Consider the following 21,241-nt stretch of genomic DNA (forward strand, 5'->3'; position numbering starts at 1 on the left):
ATTCATCATTCCTTAATGATGAATCGAAGATGAAACTGCTAACAATAAGAGGAAATAACTGGAGAAGTGCTTTAGCAGAAAGCAATAAGTAGCACATTTTTTAGCAATACATTGTAAATATTGTTGCTTTAGATGCAAAACAAGAATCCTCTTTATTTTTTAGAGGACAATAGAGAGTTATGTGGACAAACGCGCTGGAAGTACTTATGGACCTCCTGGGGGCAGAAAAATGACTGTTTTTATCGATGATATCAATATGCCATTTATCAATGAATGGGGAGATCAGGTAAAATATTTTCATCAAATATAACTTATTCTCAAATTGTTGTGCTTTTTTTTTATATACATGGGAATCAGTGGACTTCCTCAATATTTTAATTAAGTATTCGTTATTGGAAATGCTTTCTAATTATGGTACACCGATGAAGAAAAAAAGAGAGTAAACTAGATTTACTGTAGAAACATGTAGGATAATGGTGTCATGTGTACATTATCTTCACTTTCTCATATTTTTATAAGACTAAATTAAAAGCATCACTGTACTAAAGTACGATATTGTTAATTTCAAGATTGACATTAATTTGAGAGCACCAGTAAACAAACTTTCTGCAAAATGAAATTGTGACACATTGGGAAAAGTAATAAAGGCTGTGTCCAAATTCAAGTGTAACACATTGGCTTGAAAATTGGATTAAAGATTTTTGTCTCTTGATAAGCTCATGTACAATTTGGGTGTGTAACATTCATATGCCTATACAGACCCAAAATCAGGCAAAAATACCTCACAATTCCTTCCCATAGTAGGTCTGAAGTATTTCAATTTGGCATGTATTTGAGTGGCTTTATGGATATAAATGAGTCTATGTAAACTCAACAGTTCCTCCTGTTCACTTTAGAAAGCAGTTTTTGTCAAAATGCAAGCCAGGCATGTGTTTTCAATGTCTGAAGTGTAACGCGGCCTTCTACCAAAATGCTGTATCTCAGTGATCATTTGCATCATTTGCTCTCACTTGAGAAACTTTTAATTTTTTTGTATTTTTTTTTTTTTTTAATTGAAACTAGTGATGAATAACCCGCAACACTGAGCTGCTTGACCATAGTCTGGAACATATGAAGTTATGTTTGAGGAAAAGCCCTCACAGGCCAAGGCAGTGTTCAATAATAGGAAGGATCTTCCCTATGGAAGGACCTCCAATAGGTCGTCTGTCATGGCCCCAAGACGTTGCTGAAATGTTTTTAATGGGATGATGGTTTATGGTCAGTGCTCTGTTGCATATCATGTGGCTTTGTATGTGAGCATGTAAGGTTTGCTGAATATCATTGGAGTAGTCACTATGGGGGCAAACTCTGGTGCCTCCTGATCCATACAGGTACTGTAGAGTGGAATGTGGAGTGAATAACCTTTTCAGAATAAACAGCTTCCTGTTTCAAAAAAGAATTAGTTGTTTTGTTTCAAAGGAGGCCCAAGGGAGAACTGAAAAGCATAGTTTGAACATCTGGAGCTGAATATCCAGCAGCAAAATATGGAACAATTTTTTTTTTCCAGTTCATTGCCTTAACTTTACATAGTTTAAAGGAATATCAAACACATTTTGTTGATATTTTATGGTAGTACAGCTCTGAAAATTTAATCTGAGTTTAGATTAAAGTAAAAACCTCCTTCTAGGGATTGCTGGTAGAGTTAGAAGATTTTCTTTATTTCTTGTTTGAGTTTCTAATTTGTACAAGTTATGTAAACTTACAGATAACAAATGAAATCGTTCGTCAGATGATGGAAATGAAAGGAATGTACAGTTTGGATAAACCTGGAGACTTCACTACAATTGTAGATGTTCAGTTAATAGCTGCAATGATACATCCTGGAGGAGGCCGTAATGATATTCCCCAGCGTTTAAAAAGACAGTTTTCTGTATTCAATTGTACATTGCCGTCCAATACATCCATTGACAAAATTTTTGGTACTTCTTCCTTGTTTTGATACTTTTTTTTTTTTTTCATAAATGATTTAAAATGTGTAAAAGTATGTTCTCTTTCTTACTTTCATTATGCAAATTCAGAGTACTTCCCATGAAACAACTGAAGCTTTATAACAGCAAAAATTGTGCTGTGGGAGAGAAATTAACTCCTTTAAATGCTTGTCTTTCTAATTTTGGATGAGAGAGATAATAAGAAAGTAATGGCATTTTCTGGAATTAGATGAGCACTGCTACTACTATGTAGGTTACCATTCTACCTCTGTACTGTCTGAAATGTCCTCGTTGGTGAAGTTCTCAGTTCTGTTAACTTTGTCAATATGGTATATTATTAAAAGCCAGCACTTACTGCCAGTTGTTTCTACACCAGTTCAGAAAAGCCATAAACAGGAGAGACAAAATAATTTCATCTGTAATTTACAAGCAAATTCATGTTTTAAATAAGTACTTATATATCTTGCTCACCACCTACCTTATTACATCCTACAACTTCAGATCAATTGTATATTGCATTTTATCTCTTCAGGTATTATTGGCTGTGGATACTTTCATTCCTGTAGAAATTTCAACCCTGAAGTATGTGATATGGTGGAAAAATTGGTCCCAACAAGTAGAATATTGTGGCAGTGGACAAAGGTATAAATTACAATCTGGAAAATATCTGATTTTGTTATAGAAGACAGATGAATGAAAATATCAGACCATTCATTCATATAGCTTTATTCATGTTACTCAAAGTTTTAATCACTATAGCTAATGAACAGGGAATGAAATTCTTTATAAATTGCAATTTTTAATTTATAAAGCCCAGAGCAACATATGAAACAATTAGGTGTCATAAGAGTTGGGGTTTTAGAGTTAGTGTTAGATCCTGCTCCTAAACAAATAAGATATTTTTGATGACTTCTTAGAAAGAGTTTGACCACAGCATAATGCATGAAAACTAGTAGTTTTGTTATTTTTTTGTGTGATATTAATTATAATTTTATATTATTCTTGAGCCCTTCTAAATGTTACCTATTTTGAGTATGAACAATATTTTTTTTTAGATAAAGATGCTGCCTACACCATCTAAATTCCACTATATCTTCAACCTCCGAGACCTTTCTAGAATTTGGCAAGGAATGTTAAATATAAAGGCAGAAGAATGCAACAGCAGCAGTGTCCTTATAACACTTTTTAAACATGAATGTACCAGAGTGATTGCTGACAGGTATAATAACTATAGCACTTTATATTTAATCTATTTAGCTATTTACTGCATTTATGCTCATACATTTGTATAACTGCTTATTATGATTAACCTTATTAGGCCGATTTTGTCTTATTTTACATGCAGTCTGCATTGGGGTATTATCCCAAGAAATGTTGTGCTATATACTGATAGATTACTCAGTAATTGGATGGATATCTCCAAAATATACTCATATTCTATGTTCGAACCTACATTTTTTTTCACTTATCTTTGGCTACACTCAGCCAGTTTTTCTGTAAAAAAAGAGGATTGTACAGTGTCCTAAGTTTATAAACAGAGAAGAATTTAACATTGCTTTGAATTCCTCACAGAAAAAAGTATCTCATGCTTGAGATTAAAAAATGGCTGATCTCTTCTAAATCTCCTTTAAAATATTCATAAAAGATATAGCTGTCAGCTGTATGTATTAAAGATTCGGTAATATTTTTGTACTTACAATGTTACAATTTCTTGTGAAATTCTAGATATAATACTGTAGCCATCAGTAAAAACTTGATATATACCCATCGCTACTGTGGATTTTAATGAATATAATTATTTCTTATTCCAATGTCCTGCGGAAAGCGCTTAATAATTTTTATAAAATTAATGTTTTGTAATTAAACCATTAAACATTGACTCTTAAAATGAGTGTTTTATCACGTAGCATTTACTTCATAAAGCTATCACAAAGTGAAAGGAATGAAAGATGTTTTGCCACAGACACAAGAGAGCATATTATATTGTTTTTGCTTTTAGTTAGACCTAAAGTCCTTGAATTGGCAAGTGCTTAGGAGTTACCTGCCATGACCAGAATTTTATCATATGCTCAGTTGAAACAGAAACAAAACAAGTTATATAAAATTTAGAGATGAATTGCACATTGCTGAAACTCTAGACAAAACAACTGCTCTCCATTTCAGGTAAATGTTAGAAACAGTTCCAAGCAAAACATAGACCATTGTCAACCAGTTTTAACCAGTTTTGTTTACCATTCCTACCTGTATCTTATAGAATCCCTCATTTTCTTCCATGTAAGCTCTGAATCAGCTGGCAGATGCCTTGTCTTTTTCTCCAGGAAGGTGCAGTAACAAACTTGAGTTAAGAGCCAAGGAAGTAAGATTGTTATTGTGACCAGTTCCAATATTCCAGAGGAACTCCAATTTGAAAATCATGCTTATTTTCTGCTCTCTCTGTAAATACGTATGCTGAGTTCAGAAAATGCATGCAAGAAATCTAAAAAGAAATCTTACCCAGCACTTGTCAAAAATATATAAATGAAGGCCGGACTTTTCTGATGGCTTTAATATCTATTTCTCTATAATCTAGGAAAGCCTTCTCAGTGGAAATCCACTAGTAAGTCTAACAATGCTGATATTTCTAAATGCCTGAACTACTGCATATTATACAAACTTACAAATTACCTGAAATTGATGTGTATGCATTTATGTGTGCACTAGAGAGCTCTTGATATAAAAAGGGGAAAAATGCTTAATTTTAATTTGAAGTTAGGATCATACCCACTGGTGCAAAAGTGTCATATAGCCTTGAGTGTATTATTTTCTACTTTCAAGTTAGGAGCAAGATCACTGACGTTTACTGAAATGTTCTTATATTTTATTATTTGTTGTGGAGAATTTAATAATACAGAGATTATATGTATTCATACTGCTTTGTGTTCTGTTAGAAGAGGGAGAGTGTAGTCATGCAGTATCTTTTTCCATGTTGCTTTTAGATTCCATAGTGGTTAGTGTTATAATGGCATAGAATCATAGAATAGTTAGGGTTGGAAAGGACCTTAAGATGATCTAGTTCCAACCCCCCTGCCATGGGCAAGGATGCCTCACACTAGACCATGTCGCCCAAGGCTCTGTCTAACCTGGCCTTGAACACCACCAGGGATGGAGCATTTACCACTTCTTTGGGCAACCTGTCCCAGTGCCTCACCACCCTCACAGTGAAGAAATTCTTCCTTATATCTAACCTTAACTTCTCTGTTTAAGTTTGAACCTGTTACTCCTTCTCCTATCACTACCGTCCTTGATGAAGAGTCCCTTTCCACCCTGAATCACTTCTCCACCCAAGCTGTAGCTGTGCCTGGGATTGCCCTGACCCAGGTGTAGGACCTTGCACTTCGCTTTGTTGAACTTTACGAAGTTGGCATTGGCCCTCCTCTCAAGCATGTCAAGGTCCCTCTGGATGGCATCCCTTCCCTCCAGCGTATCAACCAAACCACACAGCTTAGTGTCATCAGCAAAGTTGCTGAGGGAGCGCTCAATCCCACTGTCCATGTCACCAACAAAGATGTTGAACAGAATCGGTCCCAACACCGACCCCTGGGGGACACCACTACTGGTCTCTAGTTGGACATTGAGCCGTTGACCACAACTCTTTACACGTGGCCATCCAGCCAATTCTTTGTGCACTGAGTGGTCCATCCATCAAATTTATGTCTCTCCAGTTTAGAGACAAGGATGTCATGCAGGACAGTGTCAAACACTTTGCACAAGTCCAGGTAGATGACATCAACTGCTCTGCCCCTGTCCATCAGTTCCGTGGCTCCATCATAGAAGGCCACCAAATTGGTCAGACAGGATTTCCCCTTAGTGAAGCCATGTTGGCTGTCACCAGCCAACTTGTTGTTTTTCATGTGCCTTAGCATGTTTTCCAGGAGAATCTGCTCCGTGATCCTGCCAGTCACAGAGGTGAGATGGTCTGGTCTCTACTTTCCCAGGTCTTCCATTTTCCCTTTCTTGAAAATGGGGGTTATATTTCCCTTTTTCCAGTCGTTCGGAACTTCACCTGACTGCCATGGCTTTCCAAATATGATGGACAGTGGCTTAGCAACTTCATTTGCCAGCTCTTCCAGGACCCGCGGATGGATTTCATCAAGTCTCACGGACTTGTGCACATTCAAGATCCTAAGATGACCTTGAAGCTGATCCTCCTCTACAATGAGCAGTGTATCACTGAAGTAAAAAGACGGAAATTATTTTTCGTTTGTGGTTTGACATTTACAGTTGGCATTCCTTTTTTCTGTGGTTGAGGTGGTTCTTGCCTTTTAGGTTTACTAGTTGCTACTGAGTATCATCCTTGATTGCTTCTCAGATAATCACAACCACAGATAATCAGAGTAGTCGAAGATCTTGATCTGTATTAAAACCATCTTGAAACTATCAAGGGAAGCAGATACAGTTGTTTAAACAATAAAATGTAGTCATTAGCATTTGTGTTTGCAGACTTCATTTTATTTCAACCTGCATTACTCCCTCTGCCCCTCCAGCACCCTGCAATGTTTTTCTCCCTATGTTAATTACAGGTCTTGGTGTAAGAAGGATGGAGAATTAAGTCAGGTTGTAGTGACATATGCTATCTTCCTTTCACTATTCCTTATATCATTGCAGTGTCATAGGCACTTCTATGATAACTAAATTATGATATTCTGCTGCAGGTTGAAAGATGGAAGGGTCATTTAGTAATGGTTATTTGGGAAATCATTCAACCTTTTCTGTCTGAGATATTAAATGGTCTGTCATTGCCTAGTTCTAGGTGAAATTCGGGAAGTCAAATTGTATTTTGTGTTTTACGTGATTAACTATTATACTTTTGAGTATGGAAGCATTTAATTTCTGTGAATATTGCCTAATCTATTTTTGTGATGATTGTCTAATATGTATTGCCTAGTATCTCTTTTTCTCTGAAATGTTACAAGGAATTTTTCTCGTATTTAATTATCTGGTTTTCTTCCTATATAAATTTTTTTTTTTTTTTGCCTGTACTGATCTATGATTTTTAGATTTATAACTCCTGAAGATACAGCCTGGTTTGATAAAACTGTTATTAAAGCAGTTGAGGAAAATGTAGATGCAAACATAGCAGAAGATCTCCAAGCTGAACCGTATTTTGTAGATTTTTTACGGGATGTTCCTGAACCACCTGGTGATGAACCTGATGATTTTGTGTTTGAAGCACCAAAAATTTATGAGAAGGTATTTAATTTTAGATCTAAAATACTAGACAGTGAAGTTTTACTTTAACTAGTAAGTATGTTATATTACTTAACTCATATCATAGAGGAAGTTCTGTTGAGTACCTATCACATTTTTTGTAAAGATATAGCTAGATTTTTCTCGTTTGTGTGCAATAAATTGTTTTAGTGATACTAAAGTTACTAATCCCATATAAGTGTAGTTTATTTATTCCTATTCTCCTTGCACCTTTTTTCCTCCATTAGCAGAAATTTTCTGGGTAAACACAATTAACATCACTGCAGTGAATTAACAAGATAATCTTGTTATGCATGGCCAATACATGAACTCAAGTTTGTGTAAAAATGTCAGGGCAATTTTAAACTCTGAAGGGGCACAATAGTGTTGCTACTGATTTTTTTCTTTTTTTTTTTTTTCCCCCCAGGTTCCAAGCTTTGAATTTCTTTGTGAAAAATTGCAAATGTATCAGAGACAATACAATGAATTTATTAGAGGGTCATCTCTTGATTTGGTGTTTTTTAAGGATGCAATGACACATCTTGTTAAGGTTTGGGGTTTGTTACTTTATTTGTTTGAGTTACTGTGTATTCAGTTGTATGAAGATTTCCTTGGTAGGAAAGGTGAGGTCATAAAGCAGCACATTTATATATTGTATATAGAATGATTTATTTTTTTTTAAATCCTCAAGAATTCAGAGAACACTTCAAAGGTATCTGTACCTGACAGATGACCAAAACAACGTCAAGTAGGATCTGATTGGATAAGACATTAAATATAAATCAGGGCTGCAGCAGAATCAGTGTGTAGGGTAGAGGAAAGTCTCAGTTTACAGACAGTTGTACGCCTATTCATAAGCTAATATATAAGGAAAGAATTAATCCAAAGTCAGAATCTGACTCATGGAGGGATGGGGAGGAAGGCTAAGCATGAGATTTGTTTGGAGTGCTGTGCCTCCGGTTTAAGAAGTTGTGTTAGTTATCTAAGGAATTACTTTAACTTGATGATATGTTTACTGAAAGATAAATAGAAGCCACAGTGAAACCAAAAGAGATGTTTGCTTTTTGTTTTGTTGATCTCAACTGAAGTAAATGATAGTTTGATTTGCATTTAAACAGAAGAAAATATTATTTTCTTTTAATATAGTTCATGTGATGTGGCATGGTTTAAGCCCAGCCAGTAACTCAGAACCACGCAGCTGGTCGCTCACTTCCCCTCCTTCTCCCCTGCTCCCAGCGGGATGGGGAAGAGAATCTAAAGAATGTAAATCCCATGGGTTGAGATAATGGGTGCAGTAAGCAAGGCATAATACAAAACCACTACTACTACCACCAATAATAATAATGATAAGGGGAATAACAAGGGGAGAGAATATAAAACTAAAAGGGGAAAAGGATAAGAAAACAATAAACAGCAGTGATGCACAAATGCAATTGCTCACCATCTGCTGACCGATACCCAGCCCGACCCGAACAGCGATCTCGGCCTTCCAGATAACTCCCCCCAGTTTATATACTGGGCATGACATGCTGTGGTATGGAATACCCCTTTGGCTAGTTTGGGTCAGGTGTCCTGTCTCTGCTTCCTCCCGGCTTCCCATGCCTCTCCTCACTGGCAGAGCATGAGACTGAAAAGTCGTCGATCGGAGTAAGCATTACTTTGCAACAACTAAAACATTTGCGCGTTATCAGCATTGTTCTCAGACTAAAGTCGAAAACACAGCACTGCACCAGCTACTAGAAAGGAGAAAAATAACTGTTACAGCTGAACCCAGGACATGATGTTAGGTGAATTTCAGAAGACCTTGAAAGTCTCTGAGACTCCATTTCCATTAGCAAGATTAAGCAGAATATCTAGCTAAACTGTTTTTATTTAATGTTTTTAAACACATTCAGGAAACATAAAGTAGAGCTCAAAATGCCTTCTTTTATGTATTTAAATCCCATGTGTAGCTGATTATAAATATTATATATATGTGAGTGTATATGTATATGCAGATTCTTCATTAGGTACACAAAATTCCTAAAGAATGTACATGTGTTCTTTTGAGGTGAAAAATTTACTGCAAGCAGCCTTTTAATAATCTTTATGTTGTGCTGTAGTAAATAAAGTGTAGAGTATGATATATTTTTAATTTGCTAATTAAGATTTTAATTTAAAATTATTAATGAGTTTTTCTTCTATTTTTTCCTATATAGGTTTCCCGAATAATTCGGACAGCATATGGAAATGCTTTGCTTGTTGGAGTTGGTGGTTCTGGAAAACAAAGTCTTTCAAGGTTGGCCTCCTTTATTGCTGGCTATAAAATATTTCAGATCACCTTAACCAGGTAAGAAATGCAAGAAATATATAAACCAAATTTATGCTATTTCTTTCTCTTTCCACAGTCAAAACCATATGTTTTAGCAGCTTTATTTGTAGCTTATTGTTTCTTTGTTTTTTTGTTTTGTTTTTTCCCCTCTACTTTTTGTCATCATTTAAAAATGTGGAAAACAATACATTCTTCTCTGGTTGGTATACAACATTGGATTAAGTTTGAGCTGAAAAAGCTGGACTGTGTGTTAGATATTCCTGAGCCAAAATATGTGTGTTTACAAAGGATATTTGCACTATCTTTTATAAAACTATAATCCAAAAATGGGGTAGTCCCAGCTGTTTTGAATTCACAGGTAATGTTTCTTATTCCTCCTAGAGCCTATAATGTAACCAATCTGTTAGAAGATTTAAAATTTTTATATAGAACAGCTGGAGTGGAAGCACAAGGTATCACTTTTATTTTCACTGATAATGAAATAAAAGAGGAGTCATTTTTGGAATATATAAATAATCTTCTGTCTTCAGGCGAGGTAAGAGTCTTAACATGGCAGGGAATGTACTTTAGAAGCAGGAAACTGTAAAATTTGTTCCCACTAGTTCATTTCTATTTATTTTGGTAATAAATTGTAGAATCAGTAATGATAACTTTAAAATATCTCAACTTTTGAAATAAGAAGTGCTCTTAATATGGAGTTCTTTATCTCTCAGTGTAAGCTAGGAAAAGATAAGGAGCTGTAATGGGTATTTTGATAGCCTTTATTAAATGAAGATTCACTGCCCAGTCAGGATCTGGACTCTTCCTGAGTTAGACTTGCTATTTTTTAATGGTGTTACATAAGTCTAAATCATAGACAAAGTTGGTTTTTTAATCTGTCTAAACAGTGTATATGCAGAGAGAGGTACAGATGTAAACAGACAAATATTTATAAACTCTGTAATAATTACACCCATGCAATTTATTTTCTTATCAATTTTAATTTTATAAAAAGATTTCAAATTTAATTCCTCGGGATGAAATGGATGAAATCACCCAAGGATTAATAGCTGAGATGAAAAAAGAGATGCCTCGGTGCCCTCCTACCTGTGATAATCTTTATGAATATTTTTTAAGTCGGGTAAAGAAGAACTTGCATGTTATCCTCTGCTTTTCTCCAGTAAGTTTTTTCTTCATATCTGTCTTATATCCATTAGTAAACTATCCTATAAGGTGTGACAGGATTATTCATGCTTTATATTTTTAAGGACATTTAAAGACACATAAAAATGTTACTTGAAAAAAGAATTTAATGGCAATTAAAATAATTGAATTTTTAAAATGTTAAGAAACATTTATATTTTTCATTAACTTGTTTCTTCAAATTTCATAAAATATTGAATGTTGGAAATTTAGCAAAACATAAAAAATTGTGCAGGGTGTTCTAAGAAGAAAATTAGCAAGAAAAAAATAGACTATTTAGTTGTTTATATGAATTAAACATTTTGATCGACCTAATGAAGTATCATATCGTAAATTGACAGTGTTGCTCTCTTTAGGTTGGTGACAAGTTCCGTACACGTTCTTTGAAATTTCCTGGTCTCATATCAGGGTGCACAATGGATTGGTTCAGTCGATGGCCCAGGGAAGCTCTTGTAGCTGTATCCAGTTACTTTCTTTCAGAATTTAATATGGTCTGCTCTGCATCAGTTAAAACAGAAGTAGTGGAAACTATGGGTCTCTTTCATGATATAGTTTCAGAAAGCTGTGAGGATTATTTCCAAAGGTAATATTTTATACAAATGTAATAATTAATCCCAAAAGTATTGCTACTGATAGTGGTTTTTTAACTCATTCTGTTATATGAAGCAATAAGCGTTTTGAAAGGCTAATAGATCTGCTATATCAAGATATGCAAAGGCCATGAAAAGTAATTACTATTATGTTGCGAAGCAATTATTTTCATTCCCGCTGTTCAATAGTGTGCATAAAAACAATGTAATTGGAAAGAAGGGTTTGCATTATGAAGACATTTGATTTTGACTGAATTAAAGATTTGATTTATATAGTCTCCTGTTTCATGGGAACTAATCAAATGGCCTTACGTATCAAAAATATGTACTAAATTGATGTTGCCAATATACTATGTTTTAGGTATCGAAGAAGAACCTATGTAACACCTAAATCCTATCTCTCTTTCATCAATGGCTACAAAGAAATTTATGCTGAAAAGTTGGAGAGTATTAATGAACAAGCTGAACGTATGCAAATTGGTAAGCAATATAGGGATAAATGTGTATTTCCATGTGTGGTCTCAAATGACCTTTATTTTTAATATTAGACTTCTTATCCAGTGATCGCTTAAAATCAGATCTGCTGGATCACAGTCCAAAACTAGTACCATATAAGGATCATTTCCAAGCACTCCAGCTAACACCAATTCACAGTGATTCTCTTACAAAAAAAGACTTGAAGCTGCCAGCTTAATCGTTCATCTCAGTGTTATTTTAAACTTTAATATTTCCAATTAGCACTTGAACAGAAAGTAGCACCAGAAAATCATAGAATCATAGAATGGTTAGGGTTGGAAAGGACCTTAAGATCATCTAATTCCGACCCCCCTGCCATGGGCAGGGACACCTCACACTAGACCATGTCGCCCAAGGCTCTGTTTAGACATGGCCTTGAAATGTCCAGAGAGAGCTTTGATTTACTAGTGTAAAGAGAGGTAGCTCTCCATATAGTTTCTAATTTACTTCTGGACATGTCTATGGAAATTCTTGCTGAAAGTCTGAGTGCTTCACAATTGATTTATTTCTGATTTTTGCTGTAGAATAAGTAGCTGTTACTTGTAATAATTTTCTAACTAGGAATCTGAAATATATAAAAGTATGATTGAAATTTCCTTCTACATTTGGATATCGTCTTGAAATTACCAAATTTTTGGCATTATATTAGTACTTAATGGTTTCAGAGTACATTTGCAGGTTTTTTCAGTTTGCATTCAGACATGATTTTGTAAATCTACAAAGGCATCTCAACAGCTTAGGAAACTTCATCTTTATGGGAAAAGATCTTGTATATCAATCTAACAGAATAGGGAATTCTACATTGTAAGATTTTTCATAAGAGATAAAAGGATGTAGCATTTAGACAATGATTAATAATACAACTGGTACACATGACATGAAGAAAAGAATAGAACGAGAATGTGTAAGTATTTTTATTCACAAGCTGTGAATAATTCCTGAATTAGAGTGGACTGTAGAGGAATAAGTGATCCTCAATATTTTCACATTATGTAAATTTCCTTGTATGGGTCTGTTGCCCGTTCTAGAAATCAGTATTTATCATTAGTCCTGCTTGAGATTGGGATAAAGTCTGAGAAACTTGAAGATTTCTGAGGAGGGGAGAGGGGGTGTATTCTTTCTCCAGTTCTTCTATTTTCAAAAATAATTTTAAAAAAGTAACCTAAGTAGAAAGAAAGTCACTGTCAAGAAAATGTCACATGTAGATTTTCCTAGCCTTTCACATACTATCGCTAATAACTTATGTGGTCTTCAAAGCAAAATGATCATGTACAGGTGACCATGTACATGTACATCTTCTACTGCACTGATATAAAAAACCATGAAAATCATGTCTGTCATCTTATGGGCAATACTCATGCTAGTTAGAAAATATTCTAGTTTCACTTGCATAGAAAAGATGTATTACAAAACAATAAAAATACTGGCCATCCCTGACTCCAAATGTGCCTCACTATTGTATCTCTTAAAAAGTTTGTTATGAATTATTTAGCTACTGTCTCACACAGCCATCTTTTAATCCTTAGTCTTTCATCACTTAATGTCAAAAACATTTAGAAAGTTAAAAAGATGAACCTTGAAAGTTGTTTTAATTTGTTAGGAGATTATCCTGATACAGGATTTAAATTTTATGTTAATAAACTCAGATGAGATGATATTGCTCTTTTCATCTCCTTGTTGAAATGTCTTTCCTGTATATACTGATGCCTGGGACAATTCAAAATACTTGTAAAGGAGCACAATTATAAATACCTCAATCTATTCTGATTTCTAGAAAAGTCCCTGGCTCACGCCCACTTGAAAGTGTGCTTGTCAGCACTGTCGTATCTATGTGAGCAACGTATTTTGAAAGATAGAAGTAATCTCTTTTCTGCTTTGTCACTTTGGGTTAAAAAACTTCTAAGACAGATGAGAAAAGAACTGAGATCCAATGACAATTACAACTATTTCTGAATCTTTAACATCTTGTGTCTTCTCTCAGAATCTATCTGGGGCATCCTTGGTAGAGAATGTTTAGATAATGTCTTTTCGTATAGAACTGTGGTTCTACAAGAAGACCTGTTCAGCTTCTACAAGAAGACCTGTTCAGCAATTGGATGACAGGGCATGTCATCCAATTGAGCAACTCGTTGCTGGATCTCATGCTAATTAAAAGTGACAGAAATTACATCCTTAAGGCGCTAGGAGTACTGTGGCTTAGTATCTTAATAAGATTTTTATAATTTTTCCATATTCGTTACTTTTCCGTAGTCATCATTCAGACAAGTAACAAAATACATTGACAATACATAAAGATTACTTCAATTCTCTTAATAGGATCAAAATATATGGTGCCTTTTAAACTTGCTTTGGGTAAGTTTTAGCTTCTGTCAGTAAGGTTCTTACGTGGTGTTCTACATATCCCTCAATCCCTATTGCTGTTTCTAATGCCCACATCAAGCATTTGTTTATGATAACGAACACTATGAAAAAAAAAACCATAACCAATAAAACAAACAACTCTATCTGCTGGCATGGTCCTGTTATAATGTTTCTTGTGATTGGAAGTATGCAAGGGACATGTAGAAGCTATAAAGGTTGCTTGTTTATAACAAAAATTCTTAAATTCTTCTCGTTCTGCATATTCTCATTCACTGTCCATCTTCTTTCTTCTCGCTCTAGGATTGTAGCCCGGAAAGAAAATGCAGCAAAGGGTGTCCCTTTGCTTTCATAGCTTCTCTTTCAGAACTCTTTTACAGTGAAGTGAAGCAACAAACATTTTGGAAATTGCGGTCAGGGAAGGGAGGGAGGTGTGTGTGTAGGACGTTAGCATCTATGTACCTGTATCCCTCAGTATTTTAGCAAGTGGCGTGTCTGGGAAAAGGAAACATTCTAAGACATCTCTTGTCTCCCAGTCAACATCTTTCAATGAATATACCTTTGAACTTTATTGTTGAGAATGGCAAAATAATGTGTCTTTTGGCAAGAAATAATAAAGATCCTGTAGAATGGCAGTAGCCTGATCATGAGACATCTGTTTCAGAAGAACAAGAAATATGCTAGAAGAGAATGCTTGTCTGTGTGAAATGTGGTAACAGAAAAGTGAAGAGACATCACAGAGAAACATCACACATAAATGTGCAACTGCAAGTGTGCTCTGACTCTAGCCCATAGGGAGAGAGGGAGTTAAGGGGAATGCTTCCAGGCAAGTTGTAAGATTTTAAGATTCAGTGATGAAGAAGAGACCAGAAAGGCTTCAGCATGTAATGTGGAGCTTGGAAATAGTCAGTAATCTGTGCTGAAATCTATTAGCAAGAAAGGAGAGAAAAGAAGAATGCATGAATACATGGGAAAGACTGAATATGTAGTAATTACAGAGGGAGCAAATGCGTCTCTTTCTGGGCAACTGTTACCATAAGGCTGAATGGCCTCTATGAATGGTTGCTTCAGGACATATAAAGAGCTATGATTGGACTGTCCCTAAGCCAGGTAGGGACAGATGCATACATGTGCTTCCCTGCACTCTGCCACTAGGGACAGGAGAGGGTAAACTCAATATGCAGGAGCTGGAGAGGAGGAGCAGGAGCTGGAGAGCAGGAGATCATAACGTTGCTGTGATCTTCGGGTCTACTTTTGACTCCACTTCTTCACACTTCTTTCTAGAAAGATCTCCCCATTGAAAGGCGGTCATGGATCCTAATATTTATGTAATTTCCTCATGCAATGATACAATTGCAGCATCAGCCTGATTTTCTGATTGTCCTGTGACTTCATGACACAACATATCCTTGACATATCCCCTTTTTTAATTTTTTCCTTTTTTCTTTTTCCTTTTTTCCTTTTTCTTTTTTCTTACCATTTTTACTTTTGTTTTTACTTTTTTACTTCTACATTTTTTAATCTTTTTAACCTTTTTTTACCTTTTAAACTTTTTTTTTTATTTTTCTTTTTTAAAAAGGAAGTCTATATAGAATCATAGAATCATAGAATTGTAAGGGTTGGAAAGGACCTTAAGATCATCTAGTTCCAACCCCCCTGCCATGGGCAGGGACACCTTGCCCTAAACCATGTGGCTCAAGGCTCTGTCCAGCCTGGCCTTGAACACCGCCAGGGATGGAGCATCCACAACCTCCCTGGGCAACCCATTCCAGTGCTTCACCACCCTCATAGAATCATAGAATAGTTAGGGTTGGAAAGATCATCAGACCTTAAGGTCATCTAGTTCCAACCTCCCTGCCATGGGCAGGGATGCCTCACACTAGACTATGTCACCCAAGATGCTGTTGAACCCGGCCTTGGACACTGCCAGGGTTGGGGCATTTACAGAAGAATATATTTTATTGTGGTAATATTCCAGCTATAAGCTTTAGGTACTGTTTACACCTATAACAAACTAAACCTAAAAAGTATGGACTTTTCTTTTGATGAATCAAGCTTGTTTAGAATGATTTTGCACCTTGTGAAATTATTTGTATCCATAAAAAGTGCATAGTAGGAACAATCATGATACTATGACTGCTTACACCCACTTTCTCTCCTTTGCACACATTTAAATGAGAACACAAGGTACAAGGCATTTGGGCTATAGAGCTAGATTGTATTATATAACTAGGAAAAAATAGTTTTAATTTTTCTGAATTTTATCTTTTATTTAATAGGTCTGTCTAAGCTGATGGAGTCCAGTGAGTCTGTTGCTAAACTCTCTAAGGAGTTGGCCGTTAAGGAGAAGGAACTAGCTGTGGCATCTGTTAAGGCAGATGAGGTAAGTATTTGAGTGTTAAATAGCAAAAGGCAGTGGTTAGCACCAAGATATTTAATGGGGTAAAGTGCTATTGCACAATTTTCTCATAATTTGTACAAGCCAAAAAATGCACATTGTGGTCTAAAATGATGCTTCAGTCCTTTCTCTGTAGCATGTTGATTCAGCTTTTGCTTCTGAAAGTGAAGCACTTTAAGACTACAACAGAGGTTGAGTGCCTTCCTTGTTCTCCTCCCATTTCTTACCCACACCTATAAGAATCAAGTTTCATTTTTTTTCTTTTTTTTTTTTGTTGACATTTATTAAATTTTAGGGTACAGATGAACTTATTTGCAGATAGAAAGTTAACATGATAATGGGACTTCGCTATTTCAAAATTGCTTAGAAAAAATTAATCACAGTTCAGTTTCATATTTTGTCTTTTACATTAACAACATGTCTGTGTGTTCATGAGATTGGTAGTCTGGTAGAAATTTAATTTCCAAAATGGCTTACTGGAAAGGTATGTTAGGGAATGTATTAATATAGGCATTCTGTTTTCTGGAAGATGCCTGTCCTGGGTTCAGCTACAGCAGTCATTTTTCTCCTTCCAGTAGCTGGTGCAGTGCTGTGTTTTTTAACTTTCAGCCTGGGAACAACGCTGATAACACTGATGTTTTCAGTTGTTGCTAAGTAATGTTTACTCCGACCAAGGACTTTCTCAGTCTCATGCTTTGCCAGGGAGGAGGGGAAGCCGGGAGGAAACAGAGACAGGACACCTGACCCAAACTGGCCAAAGGGGTATTCCATACCACAGCACGTAATGCCCAGTATATAAACCGGGGGGAGTTACCCGGAAGGCCAGATCACTGCTCGGGTCGGGCTGGGTATCGGTCGGCGGGTGGTGAGCAATTGTATCCTCTCCCCTTGTTATTTCCCTTATCGTTATTATCATTGGTGGTAGCAGTAGTGGTTTTGTATTATACCTTAGTTACGGGACTGCTCTTATCTCAACCTGTGGGAGTTACATTCTTTTGATTCTCCTCCCCATCCCTCCAGGAGCAGGGAGAGGAAGAAAGGGGGGGAGTGAGTGAGCAGCTGCGTGGTTCCGAGTTACCGGCTGGGCTCAAACCACGACAATGCCATAATGCTATAATGGTGCATATTTAATATGCACTGGAGAGCAAACTTTGGGCTAGCGCTGGCTACGGGACTGCCTGCATTCTTCAAGGCCTTTAATCTGATGAGAGAGAAAATTATGACAGAAAGGAATGAAATTACACTTCTCACATGTCTGGAGTATAACATATATTGGTAGAGTTCACTTTGTTTAATATTTATATTTTCTTTACATTTTGAAGTAGCTCTCTGGCAACCATTCACATAGCCTCTTAGTTGTCAACTTTTTTGATAGGGCATTACTTATGAGTCATCAGAAGTAGAAGACATATGGACAAATAATAAAAGAACAGATATTTATTTAAACTACATGTAGTATTGTTCATATTTTATATATTTCTTTCTTTCCCTTAGTACTGTACCCTATAGAAATCAGAATTGAATTTCAAACAAAAAAAAAAAAAAAAGAAGAAGAGAGATTTGGGGATTTTATCTGTGATTGTTTTCTTCATGGGTATTTGAGAGCATTATTTGTGTTCTTGTAAATACATACAGAGTGCCTTGATCCTATAGCTGATACTGGTCAAAAAGCTAACTGTATGTTACACATTCACAAGAGATTTGAAAATATGTGTACTGAAGAACCAGACATAAATGCATAACTTCATTCTGTGAATATATTTATATAATGCCATATATAGTTTGGGTTAGCTTTATATTTTTCTGTATAACAGCCTCTACATATCAGTTGTGTCTGATAATCATTTGTTCCACCATTTATGCTTTATATATTTAATGGTTTATTATCAATTCCAGGTGCTAGCAGAAGTCACAGTAAGTGCTGAAGCTGCAGCTAAAGTAAAAAATGAAGTCCAAGGTGTGAAAGATAAAGCACAAAAAATTGTAGATGAAATTGATGTAGAAAAAGTGAAAGCAGAGACTACACTGGAGGCTGCTAGACCAGCATTAGAAGAAGCAGAAGCTGCACTGAATGTGAGTAGAATTCTTACATTTTAATTAGTCTAGTACTATTTCAGTCACCTGTGAAAGGAAGGCTAGAGTGACCATCATGCAGTTGTCACTTGGTTTTGACTGCTGTCACCAGCTCTTCACAGCTAGTGGTCATGTCTTTGAATATTTACGGAGCTCACGTTTTGCCTTAAACACATGGAGATTATTTTATAGTAGTTGTTCTGCCTCCACTCTAATACTTGTTGATTATGAAGGTGTAAATCTTTCCAAAAGTTACAGATGGCTTTAGAATATCTTTTATTTTTAGTTCAAGAGAATACTTCTTGTGCTAAAATAATGGCTTTATTTTCATATTTAATTAGCTGTATCTTTCTTTTGAGATGACTAAGAGGATGTCTCTTCAGAAAAAAAAATGTTTAATTTGGAAAGAAACAGGAAACAAAAGGGATTCAGAGCAATCAGAATAAGAGTTAAGAAATTGGGAGGCATTGCTGTACTCTACGTAATTTCATTATTCTGAACAATTAAAAAGTAAAAAAAAAAAGACAGTCTGGAATCAGGAATCGATGATGTATTATATTTTTAATACTTTATGTTCAGTTACCAGAATTTATGTGACAAGAAATACTGAGTGGAGGCGGCCAGAAAAGAAGCATTGTTTGCTCTTACACTGACATTTAGATAATAAGATAAATGAAACTACCAAAAATGGTCACAAAATTCACTTATAAAATATGTGGACTCATACATTATCCTGTGGTGTAACCACTCCTTCTAGACAATTAGTGGCATGCATGTGTTTTGTAGGCACAAATTAATATGTTAGTTTTGAAATTTGCAGTCATTTATAATTTTGTATTGGTTATTAAACTAAGCAAAGTGTCAGTGATGCTGCTAGAAAATGAAGTAGTAGTACCTCATACCTATAATAAAGTAAAATCCAACAAAACCAACCAAAACCATTTTAGAATAAATGATGACACTTAAGCCTTAAAAATCAAAAATATTATTTTACCAAGAAAACTGCTTTTAATTAATCCTTATACAATTTTACAATATAATTATCTTCACTGAGTTAATGCTGCTGTTCCATGTATTTAAATTTGATTTTTGAGTGATGTCTTTAGAATTGGGAAAATATTCATATCTAATAGATATTAATTAAAATTACTAAGTTTCATGAAACTATGACATTTATTAAAGCCTTGTTAGTCACTTTTTTGTATGTACTTAGTACAAACTTACCTCGGAGAAAAGCATGACAAACAAACATTAAAATCAAGATACTGAATGGGAAAATAGAATAATGGTATTGATGCAGGATTCTGTTATATTTTTATTCAAATAGACCATCAAACCAGCAGATATTGCTACTGTTAGAAAACTTGCAAAACCTCCTCACCTAATTATGAGGGTCATGGACTGCTGTCTGCTACTATTCCAAAAGCCAGTAGATCCAGTTACCATGGATCTAGAAAAGCCTTGCTGCAAGCCATCGTGGGGAGAATCATTAAAAGTAAGTAGAGTTTTCAGTGTTTCTTAAACATCAGAAATAGCAACTTGAATATCAGAGAATTTATGATGCTGTTTACTTAAAACAGGATAGAATTTTGCAAAAGGCAAACATAGGGTTTTAAGATAGGCATAGTATATAAATAGAGTTTATTTCATAGCAAGTAGTAGGTGAATTGTTTAGAGACTTTTGCAGTAGGGGCTTTAGGTTTTCTTGTCCTTGTTCCTGGCATATGACCTGATGGCAAATAAATAAATAATACCAATCATGTTAACCATACACAATATAAGGGCATTCTGGAAAAGACCTCTTTCTCTTTGGGAACTTGTAGGTCCATATCTAAACAGTCTTTCCTGATCCTCCCAGACTCCTTGATTGTTTGAAAGATTATTTGACTGACTGAGACATAGTAGCTTTTCCCATTCTGCATTTCAATATCTCTGGCTCAAATTTCTTGGTTGGCAAGCCATCTCTTGCTTCTGGACTTTGATCTTCTCTCAGAATACTCTTATTTTCCTGCCTTCTCCTGCCATTCTTTAAATTCTGTTCTACCTCTATTAGTATATTAATTTGCCAATAGGATTGCCTTAATATTTTTGTTATGCAAATAATGAAAAGTAAGGTATTTTTGGATATGACTAGAGCTCTTGCTTTTTATTTAAGCTTTTTCAGAAATCAAAACTTTCTTTTCCGCCAACATTATGAAAATGGGATAAGCAGTTATTTAATGAGTTTCCTTTAATGTGTTTAATATTTGTTACAAAAAAAAATTAAAAACAATAATTTCCCTTTCCAGAAGAATTTAGGTCACATTTCATAAATGCATAAGCCATTTTCTTGGCATTCTTTAGGTAAGTTTCAAATGTATCTCTGAGGCTTTATCTTAGTTCATTTTTTTTTATGAAATGCTGCTTCTCAAATGCTTTTTAAATGGCAACATGGGAATATGGAAGATGAAAAGTACATAAATAACTTTCAAGCCTAGTTATTGGAGTGTAACTGCTTAAAATTCCAGGCATGTAGGAGTTACAACTGAATAGCACACTTACAATATTAACTGCATGAATTACCTCTTACTTCAGAAGAATTTTAGGAACATTTTTTAGCATACTCATCTATGAACAAGCT

The 21,241-nt window shown here is 35.3% G+C and overlaps 1 protein-coding gene across 1 annotated transcript in view; it reads left to right on the top strand.

Moving 5' to 3' along the window:
• Nucleotides 1–21,241, top strand: part of DNAH8 (dynein axonemal heavy chain 8) — a 142,609-nt gene that overhangs the window by 81,079 nt on the left and 40,289 nt on the right. The window contains 14 exon segments of the mRNA XM_030499954.1: nt 164–286; nt 1,745–1,958; nt 2,500–2,609; nt 3,023–3,186; nt 7,004–7,196; nt 7,621–7,743; nt 9,392–9,522; nt 9,886–10,039; nt 10,499–10,663; nt 11,043–11,269; nt 11,638–11,756; nt 16,430–16,533; nt 18,445–18,621; nt 19,949–20,116. Of these exon segments, the coding sequence (XP_030355814.1) occupies nt 164–286; nt 1,745–1,958; nt 2,500–2,609; nt 3,023–3,186; nt 7,004–7,196; nt 7,621–7,743; nt 9,392–9,522; nt 9,886–10,039; nt 10,499–10,663; nt 11,043–11,269; nt 11,638–11,756; nt 16,430–16,533; nt 18,445–18,621; nt 19,949–20,116 (2,172 nt within the window).

The sequence above is a fragment of the Strigops habroptila genome, chromosome 10 (genome assembly GCF_004027225.2).
Source record: "Strigops habroptila isolate Jane chromosome 10, bStrHab1.2.pri, whole genome shotgun sequence".
In the NCBI taxonomy this organism is placed as follows: domain Eukaryota; kingdom Metazoa; phylum Chordata; class Aves; order Psittaciformes; family Psittacidae; genus Strigops; species Strigops habroptila.